Source organism: Somniosus microcephalus, chromosome 5 (assembly GCF_052327205.1).
Source record: "Somniosus microcephalus isolate GS21.2 chromosome 5, FLI_Smic_1.0, whole genome shotgun sequence".
Taxonomy (NCBI): Eukaryota; Metazoa; Chordata; class Chondrichthyes; order Squaliformes; family Somniosidae; genus Somniosus; species Somniosus microcephalus.
In genome coordinates this window covers 30,213,500-30,241,356 of record NC_140991.1, presented here as the reverse complement: position 1 = coordinate 30,241,356, position 27,857 = coordinate 30,213,500, and the positions used below count along the sequence as shown (strand labels likewise).

The 27,857-nt window shown below is 49.0% G+C and overlaps 2 protein-coding genes across 3 annotated transcripts in view; one reads left to right on the top strand and one right to left on the bottom strand.

The window, feature by feature from the left end:
• Positions 1–10,663, bottom strand: part of galnt11 (UDP-N-acetyl-alpha-D-galactosamine:polypeptide N-acetylgalactosaminyltransferase 11 (GalNAc-T11)) — a 215,039-nt gene extending 204,376 nt beyond the window's left edge. The window contains exon 1 of the mRNA XM_085987497.1: positions 10,330–10,663. The gene's annotated coding sequence lies outside the window, so the exon portion shown is untranslated. The remainder of the gene's footprint in view (positions 1–10,329) is intronic.
• The window catches only part of LOC147116983 (THAP domain-containing protein 2-like), a 37,515-nt gene continuing 19,431 nt past the window's right edge, over positions 9,774–27,857 (top strand). The window contains exons 1-3 of one of the 2 annotated variants that reach the window (XR_015078339.1): positions 9,774–10,015; positions 20,518–20,710; positions 25,643–26,866. Coding sequence is in view for 1 of the 2 variants with exons in the window: in XM_085987498.1 (XP_085843624.1) it covers positions 9,945–10,015; positions 20,518–20,710; positions 25,643–26,050 (672 nt within the window). In the remaining variant the exon portion in view is untranslated. Of the gene's footprint in view, positions 10,016–20,517; positions 20,711–25,642; positions 27,168–27,857 lie in introns of those variants that run through there. The other variant, XM_085987498.1, reaches the window with a different exon arrangement.

The window sequence follows — 27,857 nt, the reverse complement described above, 5'->3', positions numbered from 1 at the left end:
TGGTTCCCCCTTATCGACCCTGCTAGTTACAAACAAATGTCAAAACACGATTTCCCTTTCATAAATCCGTGTTGATTCTGCCCAATCATATGATTTTCTAAGTGCCCTGTTACCATGTCCTTAATAATAGGCTGTAGCATTTTTTCTACTACTGATGTCAGGCTAACAGGTATATAGTTCGCGGTTTTCTCTCTCCCCCCTCCTTTCCTGAATAGTGGGGATACGTTGCGTGCCATTTCCCCCCACCTCCCCTTCACTCAGCAACATTTTGCCACTTTGCTTCCCTGCCGAAATGCAATGCAGCATAGCTCCCACCAATTAGCTTTTAGGGTTCTGTACTGGGACCTCAACTTTTCACTATTTTTATAAGTGACTTGGATGAAGGAAGAGAGCTGTATATCTAAGTTATCATAGAATCATAGAATGGTTACTGTGTGGGGGACTACGGTCTCCCGCGTAAAGAAATAGGCAACACAGCGAGCTACAAGAAATAGGTCTTTACTCCAACTCTCACAATACAGTACTGAATTCGTGAAGCCCGCAAACCTGTGATGACTCACGGATTGGTCACCTGCTGGAACCTGATTGGTTTTCCTTCTATCAGCAGCAAGCAAGTCTGAACGTGCCTTATTCCTCTCAGCTTGCAACTGTCTTGCGGGGGGAGGGGAATACAGCAGTTAAAAGGGGATTATACAGGTTTATCTACATACACACAGTGTTTCCCCAATGTGGCAACGCCACATACGCCCCCCCAGAATCCTCGTTAACTGTAAAAGTCAGTCTCTGCGGAGGTTTGACCAAGCGGCCGTAGCGGCTGTAGTAGCCATCTGGCATGTGAGGAGGGCTGTCTGGGAGGTCGGCCGGTTGGTTCGTCGGCTGGTCTGGCGGCTGGTTTGCCGGTGGGCTGGCTGGACAGGCTGCCGGCGAAGGTGGGGCGGCGGCCGGAAAGTAAGGTTCTGGCGTGTCTTGGTCCTCTTGTGGGGCCGCCGCTAACGCGGGAGGTCTGCCCCGCCATGGGGGAAGAGCCGGCCGAAACGGGAAGCTGAGGTCCAGGTGCGCCGGTTTGAGGCGGTCTACTGAAATAAGGTCCAGCTTCCCGCCGACATCGATAAGAAAAGCTTTGTCCCCCGTCTCCAATACTGGGAAGGGGCCGGTGTATGGTGCCTGCAGCGGGCCTCTGTGCGCGTCCCGGCGCACGAAGACGAACTCCGCATGTCGTAAGTCTCGAGGCACGTAGGACGGCTGCGGGCCGTGTTGCGAAGTGGGCACTGGACGGAATTGCTGGGCCGCGTCCTGGTGCAGGGAAAGCTGTCTGGCGGCCGACCACGGCTCCGTTGTCAGGGGGAGGAAGTCGCCTGGTACTCTGAGCGGTTGGCCGTAGACCATCTCGGCCGCAGAGGCGCGGAGGTCCTCTTTGGGCGCGGTACGCAATCCCAGGAGAACCCAGGGTAGTTTGTCGATCCAGCTGGTGTCGACCAGGCTGGCGCGGAGGGAGGCTTTCAAAGAACGATGAAAGCGCTCGCAGAGCCCGTTGGCCTGCGGGTGGTAGGCTGTTGTCCTGTGCAACTTGGTGCCAAGGCCGGCGATGATGGCATTCCACAAGTGGGAGGTGAACTGGGGGCCTCTGTCCGAGGATATGTCGGTCGGCACGCCGAACCGGGCCACCCACGTCGAGACGAATGCTCGCGCGACGTCGGTCGTGGTGGTGGAGGCGAGGGGAACCACCTCGGGCCATCTGGTGGTGCGGTCGACGATCGTGAGGTGTGTAAAACCGTGCGACGGCGGCAAGGGGCCTACCAGATCGACGTGGACGTGGTCGAAACGCCTCTCGGGCACCGGGAAACACTCCAATGGCTCCTTGGTGTGCTGCTGGACCTTAGCGCGCTGACACGGCACGCATGTGTTGGTCCAGTCTCTCACATCCTTGTGGAGTCCAGGCCAGACGAACTTGGCGGACATAAGTTTCTGAGACGCACGCATCCCTGGATGTGAGAGGCCGTGGATGATGTCGAAAACTCGCTTGCGCCAGGCGGATGGAACGACCGGCCTAGGCGAGGGGACTGAGACGTCGCACAGGAGGGTTGTGCCGGCTGCGTGGAAGTGGATGTCGGCCAGGGTGAGGCTGGTAGTTGACGTCCTGAGGGCCTGGATCTCCGCGTCGGCAGCCTGGTCTCTCGCCATGCTGGCGTAGTCGACGCCCAGGTGCACTGCGTGGAGCGAGGGTCTTGAGAGGCAGTCGGCCACCAAATTGTCCTTGCCGGCGACGTGGCAGATGTCCGTGGTGAACTCAGAGATGAAGTTGAGTTGGCGCTGTTGGCGCGCGGACCAGGGTTCGGTTACTTTGGCCATGGCGAAAGTAAGCGGCTTGTGGTCCACGAATGCGGTGAACGGCCGGCCTTCCAGAAGGAAACGGAAGTGCAGGATTGCCAGGAACAGCAGCTCTCTGTCGAACGTGCTGTAAGCCTGCTCGTTCTTGCGCAGCTGTCGGCTGAAAAATGCCAGTGGCTGCCACGCGCCTTCGACCCACTGTTGCTGGACGGCGCCGACGGCGTAATCCGAGGCGTCCGTGGTGAGGGCGGTCTTGGCGCCCGGGATGGGGTGGGCCAGTAGTGTGGCGTTGGCCAAGGTGCTTTTGGTCTGGTGGAAGGCTGTCGCCACCTCGCTGGACCAGGTGAGTTGCTCTTTGCCCATTTTGCCCCTGGTGGCTTCATAGAGGGGGCGCATGAGTGCGGCGGCCTTGGGCACGAACCGGTGATAGAAATTGACCATCCCCAAAAATTCCTGCAGCGCCTTAACCGAGGTGGGCTAAGGAAAGTCCGCCACCGCCTGCACCTTGGAAGGTAGGGGAATGGCTCCCCTTGGCGAGATTCTGTGGCCGAGAAAGTCAATTTGGGCTGCTCCGAACTGGCATTTGGCCGGGTTGACGATTAGCCCGTGTTGGCTGAGGCGCTGGAAAAGGGAGCACAAATGCGCAATGTGCTCGGCCTTGCTGGTACTGGCCACGAGGATATCGTCCAGATAGACGAACAGGAAGCTCAGGTCCCGTAGGACGGAGTCCATGAGCCGTTGGAAGGCCTGTGCGGCGTTCTTAAGCCCGAAGGGCATGCGCAGGAACTCGAACAGTCCGAAGGGGGTGATGACCGCCGTCTTCTGGACGTCTGCGTGGTGGACAGGGACCTGATGGTAGCCGCGAATCAGGTCGACCTTGGAAAAGACGGACTTTCCTGCTAGGTGTACCGAGAAGTCTTGGATGTGCGGAATGGGGTATCTATCGGGCGTGGTGGCGTCGTTGCGCCGTCTGTAGTCGCCGCAGGGGCGCCAGCCACCGCCCGGCTTGGGCACAATGTGGAGGGGGGACGACCAAGGGCTGTTCGAGCGGCGGATGATGCCCAGTTTTTCCATCGTGGCGAATTCTTCCTTGGCCACCGCCATCTTGGCTGGGTCCAGGCGTCTGGCTCGAGCGAACACTGGTGGTCCCGTAGTGGCGATGTGGTGCTCGACCCCATGCTTGGCTGCCGCGGCTGAGAAGGTCGGTTGTGTGAGCCTCGGGAAATCTGCGAGTAGGCGGGCGTAGTCGTCATGCGCCGGGGCGGAGCAGGACCCGACGAGGGCCGGGCTGTTGCTCTGCTGGCAGGCCAGTGAAGCGAAAGTTGCTGCGTCAATCAGGCGCCTGTCGCAGACGTCGACCAGGAGTCCGTGGGCGCAAAGAAAATCGGCGCCCAGCAAAGGATGTGCCACCGAGGCCGTCACGAAATCCCACGTAAATCGCTGGCCGTTGAAACAAACCTCGGCCCGTCGCTTTCCGAAAGTAGCGATGGCTGCGCCATTTGCCGCCACGAGGGGTGGGCCGCTGCGGCCTGCCTGGATGTCGAGCTGGGAGGCAGGAATTATGCTGCATTGGGCTCCGGTGTCGCAAAGGAATCTGCGCCCTGAAAGAGAGTCGGTTATGTACAGCAGTTTACCTGCGGTGCCGATGGCCATCGTGGCGGCGGGGGTGCGGTCGAGCGGGCCTAGGCGGCGGCGCGGGTCTGGTGTGTTGGGCCGGGCGGCCATCTTGGTTTGATCGAAAGAGCAGGGTGCTCTGCAGCGTTGGGCCTTGTGGCCGAAACGCGCGTGGTAGTAGCATAGTTCTGCGGCCTGGCGTGGCCGCATGCGCTCGGTGGTGTCGGGGAGCCTCGCGGCTGCACAGCCGAGTTGGGCGACGGCGAAAACTTTGTCCGCGGCGGCTGCCAGTTGTACGCAGTCTGTGATCAGGGACCCCGCGAGGGCAGTCTGTACCTGCTGAGGAAGCAGGCTGAGGAAAAGGGCCCAAAACAAAAAGCACTGCGGTTCCGAGCCCAGGAGCGCAAGCATCCGGCTCATCAACTGGGTCGGGGTAGAATCGCCGAGGCCTGGTAGTGAGAGAAGCCTGCGGGCCCTCTCCTCCTTGGACAGGCCGTAAGCCTGCAGCAAGCGGCCCTTAATGGTTGAGTACTTGCCGGTCTGTGGTGGGTTCCCCAGCAGGTCGAGAACTTCGGTGGCGGTAGAGCTTGCTAGTGCTGAGACTACGTGGAGGTACCTTTCTTCATCATCTTGAACCCTGTGAAGGGTGAATTGGGCCTCCGAGTGCGCGAACCAAGCTGGTGCTTGGTGTTCCCAGAAGGTGGGGAGCTTCAAGGACGCGGCGCCAGCCGACATCAGGCTGCTGCTGGTTGCCATCGGGTCGTTGCTGGCCTCTGTAGGGCTGCGTGAGTCGGGGGCTTCGGCCTCCGACATTCGGGGTCACCAATGTGGGGGACTACGGTCTCCCGCGTAAAGAAATAGGCAACACAGCGAGCTACAAGAAATAGGTCTTTACTCCAACTCTCACAATACAGTACTGAATTCGTGAAGCCCGCGAACCTGTGATGACTCACGGATTGGTCACCTGCTGGAACCTGATTGGTTTTCCTTCTATCAGCAGCAGGCAAGTCTGAACGTGCCTTATTCCTCTCAGCTTGCAACTGTCTTGCGGGGGGAGGGGAATACAGCAGTTAAAAGGGGATTATACAGGTTTATCTACATACACACAGTGTTTCCCCAATGTGGCAACGCCACGACTGCATGGAAGGGCATTCAGCCCGTCGAGTCCGTGCCGGCTCTCTGCAAGAGCACCTCAGCTAGTCCCACTCCCCCGCCCTTTCCCTGTAGTCCTGCAAAGTTTTCTTTCAGATTCTTATCCAACTCCCTTTTGAAAGCCGTAATTGAGTCTGCCTCCACCACCCTCTCAGGCAATGCATTCCAGATCCTAACCACTTGCTGCGTAAAAAAGTTTCTTATGTCACCTTTGGTTCTTTTGCCAATCACCTTAAACCTGTGTCCTCTGGTTCGCAATCCCTCTGCCAATGGGAACAGTTTCCCTCTATCTACTCTGTCCAGACCCCTCATGATTTTGAACACCTCTATCAAATCTCCTCTCAATCTTCTCTGCTTAAAGTAGAACAACTCCAGCTTCTCCAGTCTAGCCACGTAACTGAAGTCCCTCATCCCTGGAATCATTCTCGTAAATCTTTTCTGCACCCTCACCCTCTAAGGCCTTCACATCCTTCCTAAATGCGGTGCCCAGAATTGGACACAATACTCCAGTTGAGGCCGAACCAGTGTTTTATACAGGTTCATCATCATCTCCACACTTTTGTACTCTATACCTCTATTCATGAAGCCCAGGATCCCGTAAGCTTTTTTAACTGCTTTCTCAACCTGTCCTGCCACCTTCAACGATTTGTGCACATATACCCCTAGGTCTCTCTGTTCATGCACCCCGTTTAGGATTGTACCCTTTAGTTTATATTTCCTCTCCTCATTCTTTCTACCAAAATGTATCACTTAGCATTTTTCTGCGTTACATTTTATCTGCCACGTGTCCGCCCATTCCACCAGCCTGTCTATGTCCTCTTAAAGTTTTCTGACAACACTAAGTTAGGTGGCACAATAAATAGTGTAAATGGGAGCAAAAGGTTGCAAAGGAACATTGATAGATTAAATGAGTGAGAAAAACTGTGGCAGATGGAGTTCAATGTAGAGAAGTGAGGTCATTCACTTTGGACCCAAGAAAGATAGATCAGAGTATTTCCTAAATGGCAAGAAGCTAAGAACCATGGATGAGCAGAGATTTTTAGGGGTTCAAGTGCAGAAATCACTAAAAGCTAGCAGACAGGTACAAATAATAATTAAAAAGGCTAATGGAATGTTGGCCTTTATCTCCAGGGGGCTGGAATACAAAGGGATGGAAGTTATGTTAGTTATATAAAGCTCTGGTTAGCCTCCATCTGGAGTACTGCTACTGCACTCAGTTCTGGGCACCGCACCTCCGGAAGAATATACTGGCCTTGGAGTGGGTGCAAGGCAGATTCACCAGAATAATATACCGGGGATAAAAGAGTTAAATTACGAGGACTAGTTGCGTAGACTAGGCTTGTATTCCCTTGAATGTAGACTAAGGGGTGATCTAATTGAGGTGCTTACGATGATCAGGGGAGCCGATAGCGAGAAACTATTTCTTCTCGTTGTGGGAGAGTCCAGAACAAATGGGGCATAACCTTAACATTAGAGCTCGGCCATTTAGGAGCGATATCACAAAGCACTTCTTCACACAAAGGGTAGTGGAAATATGGAACTCTCACTACGGAAAGCTGTTGAGGCTGAGATTGATAGATTTTTGTTAGGCAAGGGTATTAAGGGTTACAGAACCAAGGCGGATAGATGGGAGTTAAGGAAGATGAGATGAGGGGAGGGGGAAGGAAGAAAAACAAATATGGAAAAAAATTGAGCATGTTTGCTTACTTGGAGATTGAGAACTATCCCAAACTAAAATTTGCTGTCAGTTTGTTGATGAATTAATAGAATTGCTCAGAATGTTTTTTAGAAATAAAATTTCAACCAGCATTTTTTTTCCTCAGTAACTGAAACTGTGAATGCCCAAAAGGTTTAAAAGAAAATAAATATTTCACAATACCTTGTAATATGATTACCTTTATCCATTGATTTTTGTGCTTTTAGTATTGTTGTTAAAAGTTTTTATCTGATAGCATCAACCTCTCCCAAAAGCACGGGCTTGGGCCTGGACTTGACACTTTCAGCAGAGTGGGGACTCAGGCAGGTCCTCCCGTCTCAACATGTGCAGTGTGCACAATTTTCCATCATTTAAACGAGCCAAATTATAGAATGCTTCTCTCAGTTTCCGCAGAATCTATTTGATTGTTTTTCAAAATTATTTTAGGAAAGCTAAATATCATATGCTGAAGGGTTTGGAAGAAACGAGGTATCGAGGGCTGCAAATGCATAATTCCTTGAAACTGCAAGTGCAATGCAGGCAAATAAAGCCAAAAAGGGTCAAAAGTATTTTGGGTTTATGAATAGGACCCTAAGGTACAATAGATAACTTAAGGGATGATCAATTTGCACAAGGCAATGGTTAGGCCAGTTAGAGAACAGGATGCAATGTTGGGCAGCCCATTATAGAGAGGCCATAGGTTCACCAAGATGATAACAGGTTGAGAAACTCCAGTTATGAGGATAAACTCAAGATGCTGGAACTATTTCTACTAGAACAGAGAAGGCCAAGTGGAGATTTAATAGTTTTTTAAAGTTCAAAGGGGCCCTGATAAGGTGAATATGGAAAGACTATTTTGTCTAGTTGAGAAGATAGTGACAATGGATTATTAATTAAAATGATCACTAAGAGAGTGTGATGAGTGAGATTATTAGAAATTCCTTTACACAAAGGGTTTCTAGAGCGTGGAATGTTTTGCCATAGGAACTAGTCGAGGCAGAGACCATTGGATATTTTAACGGGAGAGTAGCAAAGCATTTGGAGTACAGAACTGGGAAGACAGCAAAGCATTGGGATTAGTTTAGAATCGGTCTAACAAAAGCCAACATAGACACAATGAGTTGGACGGCTTCCTTCTGTGCTGTAAAGTTTTATGCTGACTCATCTTCTGAAGGTTTCTAGCATTTTCTTTTTGTTTCATAAATATATGAATAGGATTAATCAGGATACATTATGATCAAAGAAATAACTTTTAAATTAGTTTTTAAACCCATAAAAAAGGGGCCTGCCTTCTGACATCAACATCGAACATTAAAACAGTGCTTCATAAGAACACCAGAATTAGGTGTAGGCCATACGGCCCCTCGAGCCTGCTCCGCCATTCAATAAGATCATGGCTGATCTTCGACCTCAACTCCACTTTCTCGCCCTATCCTCGTATCACTTGATTCCCTCAGTGTCCAAAAATCTATCAATCAGCCTTGAATATACTCAACGACTCAGCATCCACAGCCCTTTGGGGTAGAGAATTTCAAAGATTCACAACCCTCTGAGTGAAGAAATTACTCGTCATCAGTCTTAAATGGCCGACCCCTTATCCTGAGACTATGTCCCCTAGTTCTAGACTCTCACGCCAGGGGAAGCAACCTCTCAGCATCTACCCTGTCAATATGTTTCAATGAGATCACCTCTCATTCGTCTAAAGACATGGCACGGGGATACAGGGGCGATATGCAATAGATGAGGTGAAAGCCTGTTGAAAATTAACTTTTCCAATACTTTTCCACCACATTTTACAAACCTAGTCCCGGGATGAGTGTAATGTACATTTAATTCTCCCTCATGTGTTTATTTGCATTAAAATTGTATTATGATAAAAGAATGTTTAAAGTTCCTCCCACTAGGGAAGTCCCACTCCAGAGCTTCGAGCACAAAAATTTAGACTGACCCTACAGTACAGTCAAGGGAGTGCTGCACTGTCGGAGGGCATGCCGTTAAACCGAGGCCCCGTCTGCTTTTTCAGGTAGACATAAAAGATCCCACGGCACTGTTTCAAAGAGAAGCTGGGGGGGGGGGGGGCGGGTGGTAAAGAGTTCTCCTGGCTAATATTTATCCCTCAATCAACATCACTTCAAAAAAACAGATTATCTGGTCATGATCACATTTGCTGTTTGCATGGGAGCTTGCTGTGTGCAAATTGCCTGCATTGTTTCCTATCAGGTATAATAGTGTAGTGGTTATGTCACAGAGGCTTAGACTAATGATCCTGGTGACGGGAGTTCATAATCCCACCACTGCAGTTGTGGAATTTAAATTCAGTTAATTAAATAAATCTGGAATTAGTTTTTAAACCCATAAAAAAGTGTTCTGACATCAACATCGAACTTAAAACAGTGCTTCATAAGAACATCAGAATTAGGAGCAGGTGGCCCTTTGAGCCACTCAGCAAGATCATGGCTGATCTTCGAACTCAACTCCGCTCGCAAGCCACTCAGTTCCTTCTCTAGGGCAATTAGGGATGGGTAATAAATGCCAGCCTTGCTAGCAATGCCAACATCCCGTAAATACATTTTTTTTTAATATACTTCAGAGATGACTACTTCAAAAAAAAACTTCATTGGGTGTACTCTTTTGTTTGGGTGATTAAACAAAATAACTGACTTAATAAAACTTTAAATAAACCTTAACAAATTAAATTAAAATGTGGTTGGCCGGGGTGAAGATGCACTCCAGTACTTCATTGGGTGTACTCTTTTTATATGGGGTGGATAAACAAATTGTCTGTAACTTAATAAAACTTAACAAATTAAATTAAAATTTGGTTCCCGGTGGCGATAATGCACTCCAGTACTTCATTGGGTGTACAGCGTTTTGGGGCGTCCTGTGGTGGTACTGAAAGGCGCTATAGAAATGCAAGTCTTTCTTCAGGGGACGGGAGAAGACGTCTCTTCTGACGTCAGGCGTCGATACGTGCCGCTCCCGCCCTCCCTCCCCCCTCAGCAGCAAGCGAGCGCCCCACAGATCTGCCATCTTAGTAAAGGAGGGCGATCAGCTCGGACATCCCAGCAAATCGGTCGTATTTTACTGTCACTTATTTTTTTTTTTAAAAATTGGGGTGTGTGTGTGCGTTTTTTTGTTGTGCGCGTGTTGTAAAATGCCAACCAGTTGCGCGGCCTACGGATGTACGGCGGTTTACAGGAAAAACACCAACACCAGTTTCCACAGGTAGGTGCGAGCAACCGGGCCTTAGTCTGGGGATGAGGGGAAAGGGGGGAGAGAGAGAGAGAGAGAGAGAGATTTTGACGGGTTAACCCGCCGCCGCTCGAGCCTGCGGCCTATTGAACTCGAGTCAGCAGCGGCCCGTTTCCATGGCTCCCGCTGGCGCGGCCTGGCTTTATTTTTTTCCTCCTTCTTCTTTCTTTCCCCCCACCGCCCGGTCGTCTCGTTTTTTAAAAAAAACATATCGGTGAATTGTGGAGCTAATTCTACCTTCCCTCCCCACACATCATCATCATCGCCGCCAATCATGCGACGCCTACCTGCGGTCAGGGCTCGAAGTCTACCGGTGGCTGGCTGCCTGCCGTGCCCCCCGCATGCGGCATTATTATTTTTCTCTCTCTGGCGCCCAACGCGGGGTTTTTTTTTGGTTTGGGGGGGGGGGAGGGGGAGGTGAGGCGATGGCAAAGCCGGAAGTGCGGACCCCGGCGCCTGCCCACTTGGCTTCCGGTTACGCGCCGTTGTCCGGCGGCTGCCGAAGGGCGTGAGCTGGTCTTTCGTCGCCGCCGCCACTCCTAGCTTGTCCCGTCACTCCGGGGGCCGCGCCAGCTTCGCGTCGTGCGCACATACTCTTGCCGTCGCCAGGTTTAGGAAAGAAAACGCTGCCACAACAACAACAACTTGCATTTGCATAGCTATAGCAACAACATGCATTCGTGCAACAACAACTTGCATTTGTGCAGCAACTACTTGCATTTGTGCAGCAACAACTTGCATTGGTACAGCTGCAACAACAACTTGCATTTATATAACAGCAATTTAAAAAAAAACATCCCAAGGAGCTTCACAGAAGTTTATACCGTGACATAAATCTACTGCCAGCCAAAGAAACATAGAAGATAGGAGTAGGCCATTCGGCCCCTCGAGCCTGCTCCGCCATTCAATGAGATCATGGCTGATCATCCAATTTCAGTACCCTGTCCCTGGCTTATTCCTTGATCCCTTTAGCCTTAAGAAATATATCCAATTCCTTCTTGAATATATTTAATGAATTGGCCTCCACTGCCTTCTGTGGTAGAGAATTCCACAGGTTCACCACTCTCTGGGTGAAGAAATTCCTCCTCATCTCTGTCCTAAATGGCTTACTCCTTATCCTTAGACTGTGACCCCTGGTTCTGGACTCCCCGCCATCGGGAACACCCTTCGGGAACATCCTTCCTGCATCTAGTCTGTCTAGACTTGTTAGAATTTGATAAGTTTCAATGAGATACCCTCTCATTCTTCTAAACTCCAGCGACACCATTCGGCCCAACTGGTCTATGCTGGTGTTTATGCTCCACATGAGCTTCATCTAGCCCGATCAGCAGATCCTTCTATTCCTTTCTCCGTCATGAATTTAGCTTTGTACAACAACAACTTGCATTTGTACAACAACTTGCATTTGTACAACAACTTGCATTTGTATAACAGCAATAAAAAAAAACATCCCAAGGAGCTTCACAGAAGTTTACTGTGACATAAATCTACTGCCAGCCAAAGAAGGGGGTGTTAGGAGGAGTGACTAAAAGCTTGGTCAAATAAATAGGTTTTAAGGAGGGAGAGGGGTTTATGAAGGGATTTTCAGAGCTTGGGGCCCAGACGGCTGAAAGCAATGAGTGGGAAAGAGAGAAAATGACATAGAATTTATAGCACAGAAATAGGCCATTCGGCCCAACTGGTCTATGCTGGTGTTTATGTGCCACATGAGCTTCATCTAGCTCTATCAGCAGATCCTTCTATTCCTTTCTCCATCATGAATTTAGCTAGATTTCCCTTAAATGCATCTGTGCTATTCGCCTCAACTACTCCTTGTGGTAGCAAGTTCTACATTCTAACCACTCTGGATAAAGAAGTTTCTCCTAAATTTCTTACTGCGTTTATTAGTGACTACCTTATATTTATGACTCCTAGATTTGGAATCCCCCATAAGTGGGGACATCTCCACATCTACCCTATCGAACTCTTTCATAATTTTAAAGACCTATAAGGTTACACCTTTGCCGTCTCTTTTTTTAGAGAAAAGAACCCCAGCCTGTTCCGTCTTTCCTGATAGTTTTAACCGTCAGTTCTGGTATTATCCTTGTGAATCTATTTTGCCCCTCCTTCAAGAAAAAACTTGCATTTATATAGTGCCTTTCATGACCTCCGAACGTCCCAAAAAGCTTTACAGGGAAGGGATGCACAAGAGCCCAGAGTTGAAGGAACATGGAGTTCTAAGAGGATTGTAGGCCTGGCTGACGTTACTGAGAAGCCGAAGCCATGAAGGGATTTCAAAATGAGGGTGAGAATTTTGAATGGATTGGGGAACTGGGAGCCAACGTGGCTTTGCAAGGACAGGGGTGATGCATGAGTGGGACTGAGTGCGGGTTAGGATTAGGAAAGCAAAAGTTTTGGACGAGCTGAAGTTTATGGAGGGTGGAAGGGTGGCCAGGGGTGTTTTAGAATAGTCGAGACTGGAGGTGACAAGAGCATAAATGACGGTTTCGACAGCAGCTAAGCTGAAGTAGTGACAATGGTACAGAAGTGAAAATAGGCAATCTTTGTGATGGGAAGGATATAGGGACAGAGTCTCAGCTTGCGGTCAAATAAGATTGGCGTTTCCACAGTTGTATCCAATTGACTGCACAAAGTAGCTTCTTGAGCTAAAAAAGCAACTATATTGTAGGCGAAACATTTGTTGCTGCCAGCCAGGACTGGGTGTGGTTCCAATCGCAACGCAATATTGGCAAATTAATTCTGAATGAGTTACACCTCATAAATGTGCACAATTGCCAAGAATATAAATATGGCCGGAGGTCACTTGCAATGCATCTCTCCACCAGCTTACCACAGCACAACCATAAGAATATAAGAAATAGGAGTAGGCCATACATCCCCTCGAGTCTGCTCCGCCATTCAGTAAGATCATGGCTAATCTTCTACCTCAACTCCACTTTCCCGCCCTATCCCCATATCACTTGATTCCCTTAGTGTCCAAAAATCTATCATTCTCATTCTTGAATATACGTACTCAATGACTGAGCATCCACAGCCCTCTGGGGTAGAGAATTCCAAAGATTCACAAGAAATTTCTGCACATCTCAGTCCTAAATGGCCGACCCCTTATCCTGAGACTATGACCTCTAGTTCTCTACTCTCCAGCCAGGGACAACAACCTCTCAGCATCTATCCTGTCAAGCCCTCTAAGAATTTTAGATCACCTTTCATTCTTCTAAATTCCAAATAGGCCCATTCTACTCAATCTCTCCTCAAAGGACAACCCTCTCATCCCAGGAATCAATCTCTCCTACTATCTGCACGGTGGCATAGTGGTTAGCACTGTTGCCTCACAGCGCCAGGGACCGGGGTTCAAATCCGGCCTCGGGTGACTGTCTGTGTGGAGTTTGCACATTCTCCCCGTGTTTGCGTGGGTTTCCTCCGGGGGCTCCGGTTTCCTCCCACAGTCCAAAGATGTGCAGGTTAGGTTGATTGGCCATGATTAAAAAAAAAAAAAAATTTTTTTTTTTTAATTAGCCCTTAGTGTTAGGGGGGATTAAATACGCGGGGTTACGGGGATAGGGCTTGTGTGGGATGGCTGTCGGTGTAGGGACTGGGTGCTAGGGTTTGGATGATCAGCCATGATCTCGTTGAATGGCGGAGCAGGCTCGAAGGGCCGAATGGCCTACTCCTGCTCCTATCTTCTATGTTTCTATCTCTCTGGCTCGGCATCCATTTATTTGCACAAGATAAGAGCACACGGGGTAATATATTGGCATGGATAGGGGATTGGCTAACTAACAGAAAACAGAGAGGTGGGATAAATGGGTCATTTTCTGGTTGGCAATCAGTAACTAGTGGGGTGCCACAGGGATCAGTGCTGGGGCCTCCACTATTTACAATCTATATTAATGACTTGAATGAAGGGACCGAGCGTACTGGAGCCAAATTTGCTGATGATAGAAAGATAGGTGGGAAAGCAAGTTGTGAGGAGGACACAAGGAGTCTGCAAAGGGGTATAGACAGGTTAGGTGAGTGGGCAAAAATGTGGCAGATGGAGTATAATGTGGGAAAATGTGAGGTTCTCCACTTTGGAAGGAAGAATGAAAAAGCAAATTATTATTTAAATGGAGTGAGACTACAGAATGCTGCGGTACAGAGGGATCTGAGGGTCCGAGTACATGAAACGCAAAAAGTTAGCATGCAGGTACAGCAAGTAATTAGGAAGGCTAATGGAATGTTGGCTTTTATTGCAAGGGGTATGGAGTATAAGAGTAGGGAAGTTTTGATGCAACTTTACAGGGCGCTGGTGAGACAGCACCTGGAGTACTGCGTACAGTTGTGGTCTCCATATTTAAGGAAGGATATTCTTGCATTGGAGGCAGTGCAGAGAAGGTTCACTAGGTTGATTCCTGGGATGAAGGGGTTGACGTATGACGAAATGTTGAGCAGGTTGGGCCTATACTCATTGGAGTTTAGAAGAATGAGAGGTGATCTTATTGAAACATAAGATTCTGAGGGGGATTGACAGGGTGGATGCTGAGAGGATGTTTCCCCTGGTGGGGGTATCTAGAACTAGGGGGCACAGTTTCAGAATAAGGGGTCGCCCATTTAAGACGGAGATGAGGAGGAATTTCTTCTCTGCGGGTCATGAATCTTTGGAATTCTCTGCCCCAGAGAGCTGTGGAGGCGGAGTCACTGAATATATTCAAGGCGGAGATTGACAGACATTTGAACTACAAGGGAGTCAAGGGTCATGGGGAGAGAGCGGGAAAGTGGTGTTGAGGCCAAGATTGGATCAGCCATGATCTTATTGAATGGCGGAGCAGGCTCGAGGGGCTGATTGGCCTACTCCTGCTCCTGTTTTTAATGTTCTTATTTCTGAATACACCTCTGTGAAGCGCCTTGGGAATTTTGACCTCTAGACTGGACTATTCCAACGCACTCCTGGCCGGCCTCCCATCTTCCACCCTACATAAACTTGAGCTCATCCAAAACTCTGCTGCCTGTATCCGAACTTGCACCAAGTCCCGTTCACCCATCACCCTTGTGCTTGCTGACCTATGTTGGCTCCTGACCCAACAATGCCTTAATTTTAAAATTCTCATCCTTGTTTTCAAATCCCTTGATGGCCTTGACCCTCCCTATCTCGGTAACCTCCTCCAGCCCTACAACCTTCCGAGATCTCTGCGCTCCTCCAATTCTGGTCTCTTGTGCATCCCCAATTTTAATTGCTCCACCATTGGCGCCCTGGCCCTAAGCTCTAGAACTCCCTCCCTAAGCCTCTCCGCCTCTCTACCTCGCTCGCCTCCTTTAAGATGCCCCATGCCTTTGTTACCTCTAGACTTGACTATTCCAACACACTCCTGGCTGGCCTCCCACATTCTACCCTATGTAAACTCGAGGTCATCCAAAACTCGGCTGCCCGTGTCCTAACTCGCACCAAGTCCCGTGCGCCCATCTCCCCTGTGCTCGCTGACCTACATTGGCTCCCGGTTAAGCAGCGCCTCAATTTCAAAATTCTCATCCTTGTTTTCAAATCCCGCCATGGCCTTGACCCTCCCTATCTCTAATCTCCTCCAGCCCTACAACCCTCGGAGATCTCTGCGCTCCTCCAATTCTGGTCTCTTGCGCATCCCCAATTTTAATTGCTCCACCATTGGCGGTCGTGCCTTCAGCTGCCTAGGCCTTAAGCTCTGGAATTCCCTCCCTAAGCCTCTCTGCCTCTCTACCTTGCTCTCCTCCTTTAAGACGCTCCATAAAACCTACCTCTCACCTGCCCTAATATCTCTTCATGTGGCTCGGTGTCAAACTTTGTTTAATAATGCAGCCGTGAAGCGCCTTGGGATGTTTTACTACATTAAAGGCGTTCTATAATTGTAAGTTGTTGTTGTTGATGCTGATGTCGGATATTGTGCTGGAGTTAGTCAGCCCCGGTGGTCATTTGGAAAATCAATATTGGGAAAATACTTCCTCAATATGCCAACAACAGTTTCTGCAAGAAAACAAGACTATCATGGGAAGTAAAAGGGAGGGGAGAAAAAAAACATATAACTAACTAACAACAACAAAAAGTGGGTCTGTGTGTTGTCAGGAACCCAGCTGGCCCCAAACAAAAATCTCAATGAGCTATTTGATTGGTTTTTTTCTCCGGAGAATCAACAGGAAAAAAAGATTGACTGATTATTTATCTAATTGCTGTATGTGGGACTGTGCTGTGTTTTATATTATTAATTCTCGGGATGTGGCAGTCACTGGCAAGGCCAGCATTTATTGCCCATCCCTAAATAGTAGATGCATTACTGGTCATCTTCCAAAATTCGATAGACTCTGGAACAGTTCCCATGGATTGTAGGGTAGCTAATGTTACCCCACTATTCAAAAAAGGTGGTAGAGAGAAAACGGGGACTCACAGACCGGTAAGCCTGACATCGGTAGTGGGGAAAATGCTAGAGTCCATTATCTATATATATAAAGCGGCTCTTCTGTCTGTCCCGATGTCTGTCTGTCTGTTCTCTATACGTTTGAAAGTTACAGAGCGTACCGACGCGCGCGTCACCTCAAAAGAAAGCTTGCGATTCCGGACCGGTCATAGGTGTATTTATGTTTCGGCCGGACAAAAATCCCGCCCGCGGTATCCCAAAAACGTTCAGCGTTCCGCTCATTAGCATCTCATTAGCGACCGTGTGATGTCGAGGTCCACCAATCGGACGGCGGGTTCCTTCCTACAGTTGAGTGTCGAGTGACTCGACGATTGACCAATCCTACGCTTCGGTGACCTGACCGGTCGACCAATCGGTGTGTGTGTGGGCGGGCCTTATCCTTCTGAACCGAGGTGAGTGGCCGCCATCTTAATTTTTCACAATTTTTTCCCCCACACTTTCTGTGTGTTAGGGAACTAAGGTAAATATTTTAATGATGTGTTAGGGAATTAAATAACAATTTAATGGGGGGGGGGAGAGCCTCGGGAAATCGCGGGGGGGGGAGAGCCTCGGGAAATCGCAGGGGGGGGAGAGCCTCGGGAAATCGCGGGGGGGGGAGAGCCTCGGGAAATCGCGGGGGGGGGGGAGAGCCTCGGGAAATCGCGGGGGGGGGGGAGAGCCTCGGGAAATCGCGGGGGGGGGAGAGCCTCGGGAAATCGCGGGGGGGGGGAGAGCCTCGGGAAATCGCGGGGGGGGGGAGAGCCTCGGGAAATCGCGGGGGGGGGAGAGCCTCGGGAAATCGCGGGGGGGGGGGGAGCCTCGGGAAATCGCAGAGAGGGGGGAGAGCCTCGGGAAATCGCGGGGGGGACAGCCTCGGGAAATCGCGGGGGGGGGGGAGAGCCTCGGGAAATCGCGGGGGGGGGGGGCGAGCCTCGGGAAATCGCGGGGGGCTCGCACCGCCCACACTGACCGCGCATGCGCCGGCCGCACTGACTGCGCCGCCCGCCCGCAGCGGCCGTCCATCAGCCGCGCGATACGCGGGGGACCTCAGCTCCGGACCTCAGGCGCTAGGCAGGGGGAGGGGCCGGAGAGAGGGACAGAGGGGAGTGGGGGAGTGGGGGAGGGGTGGGGGTGGGCGAGGGGAGGGAGACAGGGGAGGGAGGGAGAGGAGGGGAGGGGAGGGAGGGATAGGACAGGGAGAGGACATGACAGGGAGAGGGGGGGGACACAGTGGCAGGGAGACCAAGCGCCCCAAAATTGCCCTCGCAACGCGGGGCTCCCCAGCTAGTAAAAGATGTAATAGCAGAGCACTTGGAAAACAGTGACAGGATTGGACAAAGTCAACATGGATTTACAAAAGGTAAATCGTGCTTCACTAATCTACTGGAGTTTTTTGAGGATGTAACTGGTAGAATAGATAAGGGAGAACCAGTGGATGTGGTGTATTTGGACTTTCAGAAGGCTTTCGATAATGTCCCGCATAAGAGATTAGCGTGTAAAGTTAAGGCACATGGGATTGGGGGCAAGGTACTGACTTGGATAGAGAACTGGTTGGCAGACAGGAAGCAAAGAGTTGGAATAAACGGGTCTTTTTCCGAGTGGCAGGCAGTGACTAGTGGGGTACCGCAGGGATCGGTCCTAGGACCCCAGCTATTCACTATATATAATGATCTAGACGAGGGAACTAGATGTAATATCTCCAAGTTTGCAGACGAGACAAAGCTGGGTGGGCGTGTGTGCTGTGAGGTGGATGCAGAGAAACTCCAGTATGATTTGGACAGGTTGGGTGATTGGGCAGAAGCATGGCAGATGCAGTATAATGTGGATAAATGCGAGGTTATCCACTTTGGTGGCAAAAACAGGAAGGCAGATTATTATCTGAACGGCAATAGATTGGGAGAAGAGGAAGTGCAACGAGACCTGGGTGTTCTTGTGCACCAGTCGCTGAAGGTAAGCATGCAGGTGCAGCAGGCGGATAAGAAGGCAAATGGTATGTTGGCTTTCGTAGCGACAGCGTTCGAGTACAGGAACAAGGATGTCTTGCTGCAGTTGTACAGGGCCTTGGTGAAACCACACCTTGAGTATTGTGTGCAGTTTTGGTCGCCTTATCTGAGGAAGGATAGAAGATAGGAGCAGGAGTAGGCCATTCGGCCCCTCGAGTCTGCTCCACCATTCAGTGAGATCATGGCTGATCGTCCAAATTCAGTACCCTGTTCCTGCCTTCTCTCCATATCCCTTGATCCCTTTAGCCTTAAGAAATATATCCAACTCCTTCTTGAATATATTTAATGAATTGGCCTCTACTGCCTCCTTTGGTAGAGAATTGCACAGGTTCACCACTCTCTGGGTGAATAAATTCCTCCTCATCTCTGTCCTAAATGGCTTACCCCTTATCCTTAGACTGTGACCCCTGGTTCTGGACTCCCCGACCATCGGGAACATCCTTCCAGCATCTAGTCTGTCTAGTCCTGTCAGAATTTTATAAGTTTCGATGAGATCCCCTCTCATTCTTCTAAACTCCAGCGAGTACAAGCCCAATCGACCCAATCTCTCCTCATACGTCATTCCTGCCATCCCAGGTATCAGCCTGGTGAATCTTCGCTGCACTCCTTCCATGGCAAGAACATCCTTCCTCAGATAAGGCGACCAAAACTGCACACAATACTCCAGATGTGGTCTCACCAAGGCCCTGTACAACTGCAGCAAGACATCCTTGTTCCTGTACTCAAACCCTCTCGCTATGAAGGCCAACATACCATTTGCCTTCTTAACCGCCTGCTGCACCTGCATGCTTACTTTCAGCGACTGGTGCACAAGGACGCCCAGGTCTCGTTGCACTTCCCCTTCTCCCAATCTATTGCCATTCAGATAATAATCTGCCTTCCTGTTTTTGACACCAAAGTGGATAACCTTGCATTTATCCACGTTATATTGCATCTGCCATGCTTTTGCCCAATCACCCAACCTGTCCAAATCATACTGGAGTTTCTCGGCATCCTCCTCACAGCACCCACGCCCACCCAGCTTTGTGTCGTCTGCAAACTTGGAGATATTACATCTAGTTACCTCATCCAGATCATTAATATATATTGTGAATATATTGTGGATGTTCTTGCCATGGAGGGAGTGCAGCGAAGATTCACCAGACTGATACCAGGGATGGCAGGAATGACGTATGAGGAGAGATTGGGTTGATTGGGCTTATACTCGCTGGAGTTTAGAAGAATGAGAGGGGATCTCATTGAAACTTATCAAATTCTAACAGGACTAGATGCGGGAAGGATGTTCCCGATGGCGGGGGAGTCCAGAACCAGGGGTCACAGTCTAAAGATAAGGGGTAAGCCATTTAGGACAGAGATGAGGAGGAATTTCTTCACCCAGAGCGTGGTGAACTTGTGGAATTCTCTACCACAGAAGGCAGTGGAGGCCAATTCATTAAATATATTCAAGAAGAAGTTAGATAATATTTCTTAAGGCTGAAGGGATATGGGGAGAAGGCAGGGACAGGGTACTGAATTTGGATGATCAGCCATGATCTCATTGAATGGCGGAGCAGGCTCGAGGGGCCGAATGGCCTACTCCTGCTCCTATCTTCTATGTTTCTAATTGCCCTTGAGAAGGTGGTGGTGAGCCGCCGTCTTGAACTGCTGCAGTCCGCACAGTGCTGCTAGGGAGGGAGTTCCAGGATTTTGATGATGAAGGAATGAGGATATCCTTTTCATGTCCGAATCCGTTGCCTAGATTGATGCCGTCCGGTTTTATTCTTCTTATAGTTTTTCGTAGTGGTTTTGATACAACTGAGTGGCTTGCTAGGCCATCTCATAGGGCAGCTAAGAGTCAACCACAAGGACCACCGGGTAAGGACGGCAGATTTCCTTCCCTAAAGGACATTAGTGAACCAGATGGGTTCTTTTTCCAATTACCTTAAATCTGTGTCCTCTGCTGACCGATCCTCCTATCAGTGAAAACAGTTGCTCCTATTTTACTCATCAAAACCCCTCATAATTTTGAAGGAATTATACTTTTAGAATCTGTCTATAAATTTACAGATGACCTGTTTTTTGATTTTTTAAGGTTTCCCTCTAACCCTGGGAGACGGACGGAGTGGATACGGCGTGTTCGGCGTGTAAACTTCAAGCCGAGCAAACACACCTTCCTTTGTTCGAAACATTTTGAGCAAACTTGTTTTGATCGGACAGGACAAACCACGCGCCTACGAGAAGATGCTGTCCCGACAATATTCGACTTCCCACCACAAATTCTAAAAGTAAGGGCAGGATCTCACTAGTGCTATGGTATAAAATCAGGAGGTAATTGTTCCAAGAAATAGTAGGTTTCTGGTAATTAAAAATTGAGATCATACTTTTTTTTCAGGTAAGTGCCCAGCTCTCTGGGTACGATTTTGTTTGACTGATTTTTTTGCACCCTGTTCATTTTTATTAATTTATTCTACAAATTTTGCTAATCTTTTTGGTGCATGGAAACTGAGTACAGGGGGATATAAGGAACTGTGTGTCAGCTGTGGCTCAGTGGGTAGCACTCTCTCCTCGGAGTCAGAAGATTGTGGGTTCAAGTCCCACTCCAGAGACTTGAGCACAAAATCTAGGCTGACGCACCAGCGCTGCACTATTGGAGGTGCCATCTTTCGGTTTGAGACGTTAAACCGAGGCCCCGTCTGCTCTCTCAGGTGGTTGTAAAAGATCCCATGGCACTATTTCGAAGAAGAGCTGGATAGTTATCCCTGGTGTCCTGGCCAATATTTATCCCTCAACCAACATCACAAACAACAGATTCAGTCATTATCCCATTGCTGTTTGTGGGAGCTTGCTGTGTGCAAATTGGCTGCCATGTTTCCTACATTACAACAGTGACTACACTCCAAAAGTATTTCATTGGCTGTAAAGCGCTTTGGGACATCTGGTGATCGTGAAAGGTGCTATATAAATTGCAAGGCAGAAGAAGGAAAGTAAGAGATTACTGAGACTGCAAGGTGAGGGAGATAATAGGGAGTCAGTGAGCGACTGAACCAAATTTTAATTGGGTAGCTTGACCAGTGGGTACATTTTCCATTCAATGGCAGCCTGGCTACCATTGTACAAGCTCCCGTGGGATAGTTGTGATAAGCGTGCCGCTCTCTCCCACCTGCTCGACTCCATCTCTCGCTTCCCCTCTCCTCCATCACTCTCCCCCTTCCATCTCTCTAGCCCCTTCTCCATCACATGCTCCCTCTGCCCTCCTCTCCTCCCCCGCCCTCCTCTCCTCCTCCACCCTCCTCTCCCCCTCCACCCTCCCCCTCTCCGCCCTCCTTCTCACTGCTCTTTTACTTCATTTAATTGTCCTTCTTTCAGACCTAGCTTAATTGTTTTGCCTCCTTCACCACTCTCTCCCCCAATCCATTGCTCTCGCTTCCCTCCACCATCTCTTTCACTTTCCTCCATCATCTCCCTCTCTCCCTTCTATCTCCATCGCACTCTTCCCTCCTCTCTCTCTTTCCTCCATCTTTTTACCTCACTCTGCTCTCTTCATTTAATTTTCCTTCTTTCAGACCTAGAGTGATGCTTTTGCTTTGCATTCAGTATCATTCAATGTGTGTCACAGATTGTTTAAGGGAATATAATAAAAATGGTTTATGCTCAGTCCTTGAAAGTAATGGTGACTCTTTTGGGGTAAGGTTAATTAGTGTTTGAAATAAACCATATAGACTGATGCATCACTAGAGTAAAATAAATAGTATTGGTCTTTACCCTATATTAGATTTAGCTATCAATTTTATAAACAACAATAACATTTAACCAATCAGTCTTCAAAGATAACCTTTAATAATAAAACACATACACAATGGAACTGGCTATGGATAAGAAATAGTCAAGAGTAATGTTACAATCTATTAACTATTGAAAATTGAATGTTGTCCATCCTTGAAGTACATTGTTAATTGGATTGCTAATCTAGTACCATAACCATTCCACTACCGGGTACAAAACTAGCCACCCAAAAGCTTGTGAATTCAAATCCAACCAGGGCAAGCTGTGAAACTGAATTCAATAAATCTGACAATTTGCGGGCTGGCAACAGAAAAAGTGACCATGACATCGGTCAAGTTGTTGTAAAAACCCAACTGGTTCACTAATGTTTTTCAGGGGAAGGGAACCTGCCACCCTTACCCGGTCCGGTCAGGCCTGCATGTGGCTCCAGTCTCACTCCCTGTGCTTGACTCTTAATGCCCTCTGATGTGGCTTCAAACCACTCCATTGCTAGGGATAGCCAATAACTATGACCAACATCCTGAGAACAACAACATTTGGAAAATACTGCTGTTTAGATTTGCTGTGCATTTTCTCATTCCTTGTCCTTGTTGTACACTGTATAGGCTGTCTTGGAACAGGAGTAGGCCATTCGACCCCTTGAGCCTGTTGTGTCATTCAATTAGATCATGGCTGATCTGTATCTCAACTCCATCTAGCCACCTTGGTTCCGTAACCCTTAATACCCTAGCCTAACAAAAAATCCATCAATCTCAGTTTTTTTTAAATTTTCAATTGACCCCCAACCTCAATAGCTTTTGGGGGAGCGAGAGAGTTCCAGATTTCCACTTGTGAGAAGAAGTGCTTCCTGGCATCACCCCCGAATGGCCTAGGTCTAATTTTAAGGTTACCTCTGCAACCTTGATTTTTTTTCAATCAGATGAATGATTACTACACCGATATATTTCTGAAAACTGGCCAGATATTACTTGAGGTGAAGTGAATGCTGATAATGAACGATGCTCATCTCTAGGGTGAAGGGAACCTGTCAGCAAAAACAACAGATGTACATACATTCAATAAGATCATGGCTGATCTTCAACCTCAACTCCACTTTCCCGTCCGATCTCCATATCCCTTGGAGCCCAAAAATCTATCATTTTCCGAGTGGCAGGCAGTGACTAGTGGGGTACCGCAAGGATCGGTCCTAGGACCCCAGCTGTTCACAATATATATTAATGATCTGGACGAGGGAATTGGATGTAATATCTCCAAATTTGCAGACGACACAAAGCTGGGTGGGAGGGTAAGCTGTGAGGAGGATGTCGTGAAACTCCAGTACGATTTGGACAGGTTGGGTGATTGGGCAGAAACATGGCAAATGCACTATAATGTGGATAAATGTGAGGTTATCCACTTTGGTGGCAAAAACAGGAAGGCAGATTATTTGAATGGCAATAGATTGGGAGAAGGGGAAGTGCAAAGAGACCTGGGTGTCCTTGTGCACCAGTCGCTGAAGGTAAGCATGCAGGTGCAGCAGGCGGTTAAGAAGGCAAATGGTATGTTGGCCTTCATAGCGAGAGGGTTCGAGTACAGGAACAAGGATGTCTTGTTACAGTTGTACAGGGCCTTGGTGAGACCGCACCTTGAGTATTGTGTGCAGTTTTGGTTGCCTTACCTGAGGAAGGACGTTCTTGCCATGGAAGGAGTGCAGCGAAGATTCACCAGGCTGATACCTGGGATGGCAGGAATGACGTATGAGGAGAGATTGTGTCGGTTGGGCTTATACTCACTGGAGTTTAGAAGATTGAGAGGGGACCTCATCGAAACCTATAAAATTCTGTCAGGTCTGGACAGACTAGATGCAGGAAGGATGTTTATGATGGCCGGGGAGTCCAGAACCAGGGGTCATAGTCTAAGGATAAGGGGTAAGCCATTTAGGACTGAAATGAGGAGGAATTTCTTCACCCAGAGAGTGGTGAACCTGTGGAATTCTCTGCCACAGAGGGTGGTGGAGGCCAGTTCATTAAATATATTCAAGAAAGAGTTGGATATATTTCTTAAGGCTAAAGGGATCAAGGGATATGGGGAGAAGGCAGGGACAGGGTACTGAATTTGGATGATCAGCCATGATCTCATTGAATGGCGGAGCAGGCTCGAAGGGCCGAATGGCCTACTCCTGCTCCTATCTTCTATGTTGAATATATTCAACGACTGAGCATCACGGTCCTCTGGGGTAGAGAATTCAAAAGATTCATTGAGAAATTTCTTCTCACCTCAGTCCTAAATGGCCGACCCCTTATCCTGAGATTATGATCCCTAGTTCTAGACTCTCCAGCCAGGGGAAACAGCCTCTCGGCATCTACCCTGTCAAGCCCTCTAAGAATCTTATATGTTTCAATGCGATCACCTCTCATTCTTCTAAACTCCAGAGAGTACAGGGCCATTCTACTCAATCTCTCCTGACAGGACAGCCCTCTCTTCCCAGGAATCAATGTCGTGAACTTTCGTTGCTCCCCCTCAAAGCAAGTGTATCCTTTCTTAGGTAAGGAGACCAAAACTGTACACAGTACTCCAGGTGTGGTCTTGCCAAAGTCCGATATACTTGCAGCAAGACTTCCTTACTCTTCTACTCCAGCCCCCTTGCAATAAAGGCGAACATACCATTTGCACATAACCATGTGAATGTGGGAATTAATAGAAACAAATTACACACAATGCTGCTGGCTGTCTAAGCAGGGATACAATGGACCAATGCACACACTACCCCCTCCCACCCATCTCAACCGTGCTGCTCTTTCCCCCATTCAGTCAGGAACTGCCTCGGGAATCTACCCTACTCTGGGGAGAGACCAGTGTAGCTGGGAGTGGGAGGTGCGTGCCAATCCAAAACGTTCCCACTGATTTTTTTTTTTTAAACTTTCCTATTGCCCCACCAGCAGATCAGCTGCTTCTGGCGGTGGGCTTTTGAGATGGGAGCAAGTATGTTAAATAGCACTCACCTCAGTTGCCTATGCTTTCATGTAGGAAGCAGTAGAGATGACTTAAGAGACGGGGCTTCCTGGTAAAATTGGGGAGCAGGCCCCATTCTTCCTATGGGCCAGTAATTGGACACACTTGGGGTAAGAAGGGGGGAGGGGGTAAGGCTAATATCAAACCGACACCGACGCCCTACAAAACCGGGAACTCCTCAATGAGGAATTGCCTTTTAAAAGGAGTCTTGGCCTCAGATTAACAGTCTGGGCACTACAGTCTCAGCACACCTAGGTACGGAAGGGACAATCAGTTGCGGCTCCTGCTCACCATCCACTGTCTATATAAAGTGCCTTATTAGTGGACGTAGGATAAGGATGGGATTGGGCTTGACTGCGGTTGACCGTCCTCCGTTGAATAGCCTGCCAACATCTGTCTGTCACAACACTAAGTTTGTATTTTTTGTGGGTTTTTTTCTACAGAAATTAGCAGCCAGGAAATCCCGTCTGGCCTTGGCGAATGCATCCAAGTCTGCCACTAGTGCTACCGCTACCACTAGCATTGGCACGAGCACTACTAGTACTAGCACTAGCACTAGCACCAGCACCAGCATCAGCACCAGCGGCAACAAAGGAGTGTTCCGAGAGCATAGTTACTGTTTGGCTAATCCTGTTGTAGCCAAGAAGAAGTTATTCCAGTTGCAAGATGAAGTGGACTGCCTCAGACAACAAATAAAGATCAGCAGACAGAGGGAACGTCGAGTGATCAAGAAATGGAAAGGGATCAACAGCCTTCTCGTCAAGCTGAGGGAGAAAAATCTTCTGCCCAATGGCAGGGGAGTGGAGCTTATTCAGGCTGCCTTGCGTGACATCTCATTTAAAGGCATATGAGCTCCAAAAGCACAGTTTCACCAGTGCAGGCGGCACAGTGACCAGACAAGGCAGTTTTGCTTCACTTTACTCGCCACTTCTTTTGACCCTAAAGCACGGGAATTAATATTTTTAACAACCTTTCACCCACCAAACTCTGCAATGCCTGGGTGCTTTGGTTTATTGGTGGTTGTTTGCTTCAGCAATCAGCATAAACCATTCATGAATGATGCACGTTGCATTTGTAGACTTGAAATGCAACCGAGTAGTGTTGCTGCTGTTACGGGGGGGGGGGCCACTGGTGTTTGGTTTTGGTGGCAATACTCATCTGCTCACGCAACATGGCCAGATAGGTACTTTCTCTATCATGGCTTGTTAGAAAGTATTGGTCCGTTAACTCGAGCGATGCCATGACTGTGTGTAATTCAGTGGCTCCTGACAAGTGGGCAACAATGTGCCTTGACACCAGCCTCAGAAGGACAATCCTTCTGAACCAGAGTAATGGTTTTTGTTTCCCGTACCAATTGTCCTCTCTGTGGTTGCCAATTATTGCTCCAGATTGGGCACTTTTGCGCTGTGGGCTTGCGCACACTACAAACTGGATTGAGACTGCACCCGACCCATTTGATGCGAGATTCTTACAGCCAGCTGTAAAAGTCGAGAGAGGGGGAGACGTTTATCCTACTAATTGAACAGAATATTATTGCTAACACGTACTGACCAGTAAAATCGGACTCCTGCGTCTTTGCAGATGTCACAAGCGTCTGCACCTGCTGTTGTTTGAGCAACGTGAGGAACCTCCAGTGGATGCAGGCTTCTTCTGTACCGACTGCGGCGGTAGGTCATTGCCAGCTGATTAATTGAAATATTTTTTATATTAAAAAAAAAGGCAATTAAACAATTATTTTGAATTTCAGGGAATCTATTAAGAATAAGTTGAGCGTTTATGCCAACCCGCAGGGCGAGCCGGGCTATGTGCAATCAGGAAACTGGAAAAACAACGCCTGACTGCACAAGATAATGCACAGACCTCATCTGTTGTTGCTCTTGTCTGTGGGGTGGAAAGAGCTCACGCCTGGATGAAGTATTAGCCTTTCATTGAGGTCACTGACAGTTCGAATGTCTTCTAATAATACATCCGTGTTATGTATTTGATAAAAGCTTTGTTCAGTTTTAAGAGACCTCAAGAAGCTCTGTTGATGGCTCAGCTGGCTATCGCAATGAGTAGCTGAGCTATACGGGCAAGGAGGTTTCCCTGCCTCGATCCTCGGTCTTTGCGGAATTGGTCGTCTCAGTCAGGGAGGGAGTAGGAGCGCAAGTAATTGGTCTTATCCTCCCCTCCACTCCACCCTCTCCCCTCCACGCTCCACCCTCTCCACTCCCTCCCCCTCCTCCACTCCCTTCCCCCTCCTCCACTCCCTTCCCCCTCCTCCACTCCCTTCCCCCTCCTCCACTCCCTTCCCCCTCCTCCACTCCCTTCCCCCTCCTCCACTCCCTTCCCCCTCCTCCACTCCCTTCCCCCTCCTCCACTCCCTCCCCCTCCTCCACTCCCTCCCCCCTCCTCCACTCCCTTCCCCCTCCTCCACTCCCTTCCCCCTCCTCCACGCCCTTCCCCCTCCTCCACTCCCTTCCCCCTCCTCCACCATCCTAGGACAGACGTGGGGGAATCAACCAGGCTGCTGAGCTCTATCCAGGCACCCCTCCTGAAAGTGTGCGCGTGTGGGGTGTCCCGGCGATGACCAAATTATGAACACGAGGCAGCCTTGATAAAATTGCCTTCTAACAATTACTCTGCAGTCAGTCCTGCAGCATGACCACTTGCACAAGG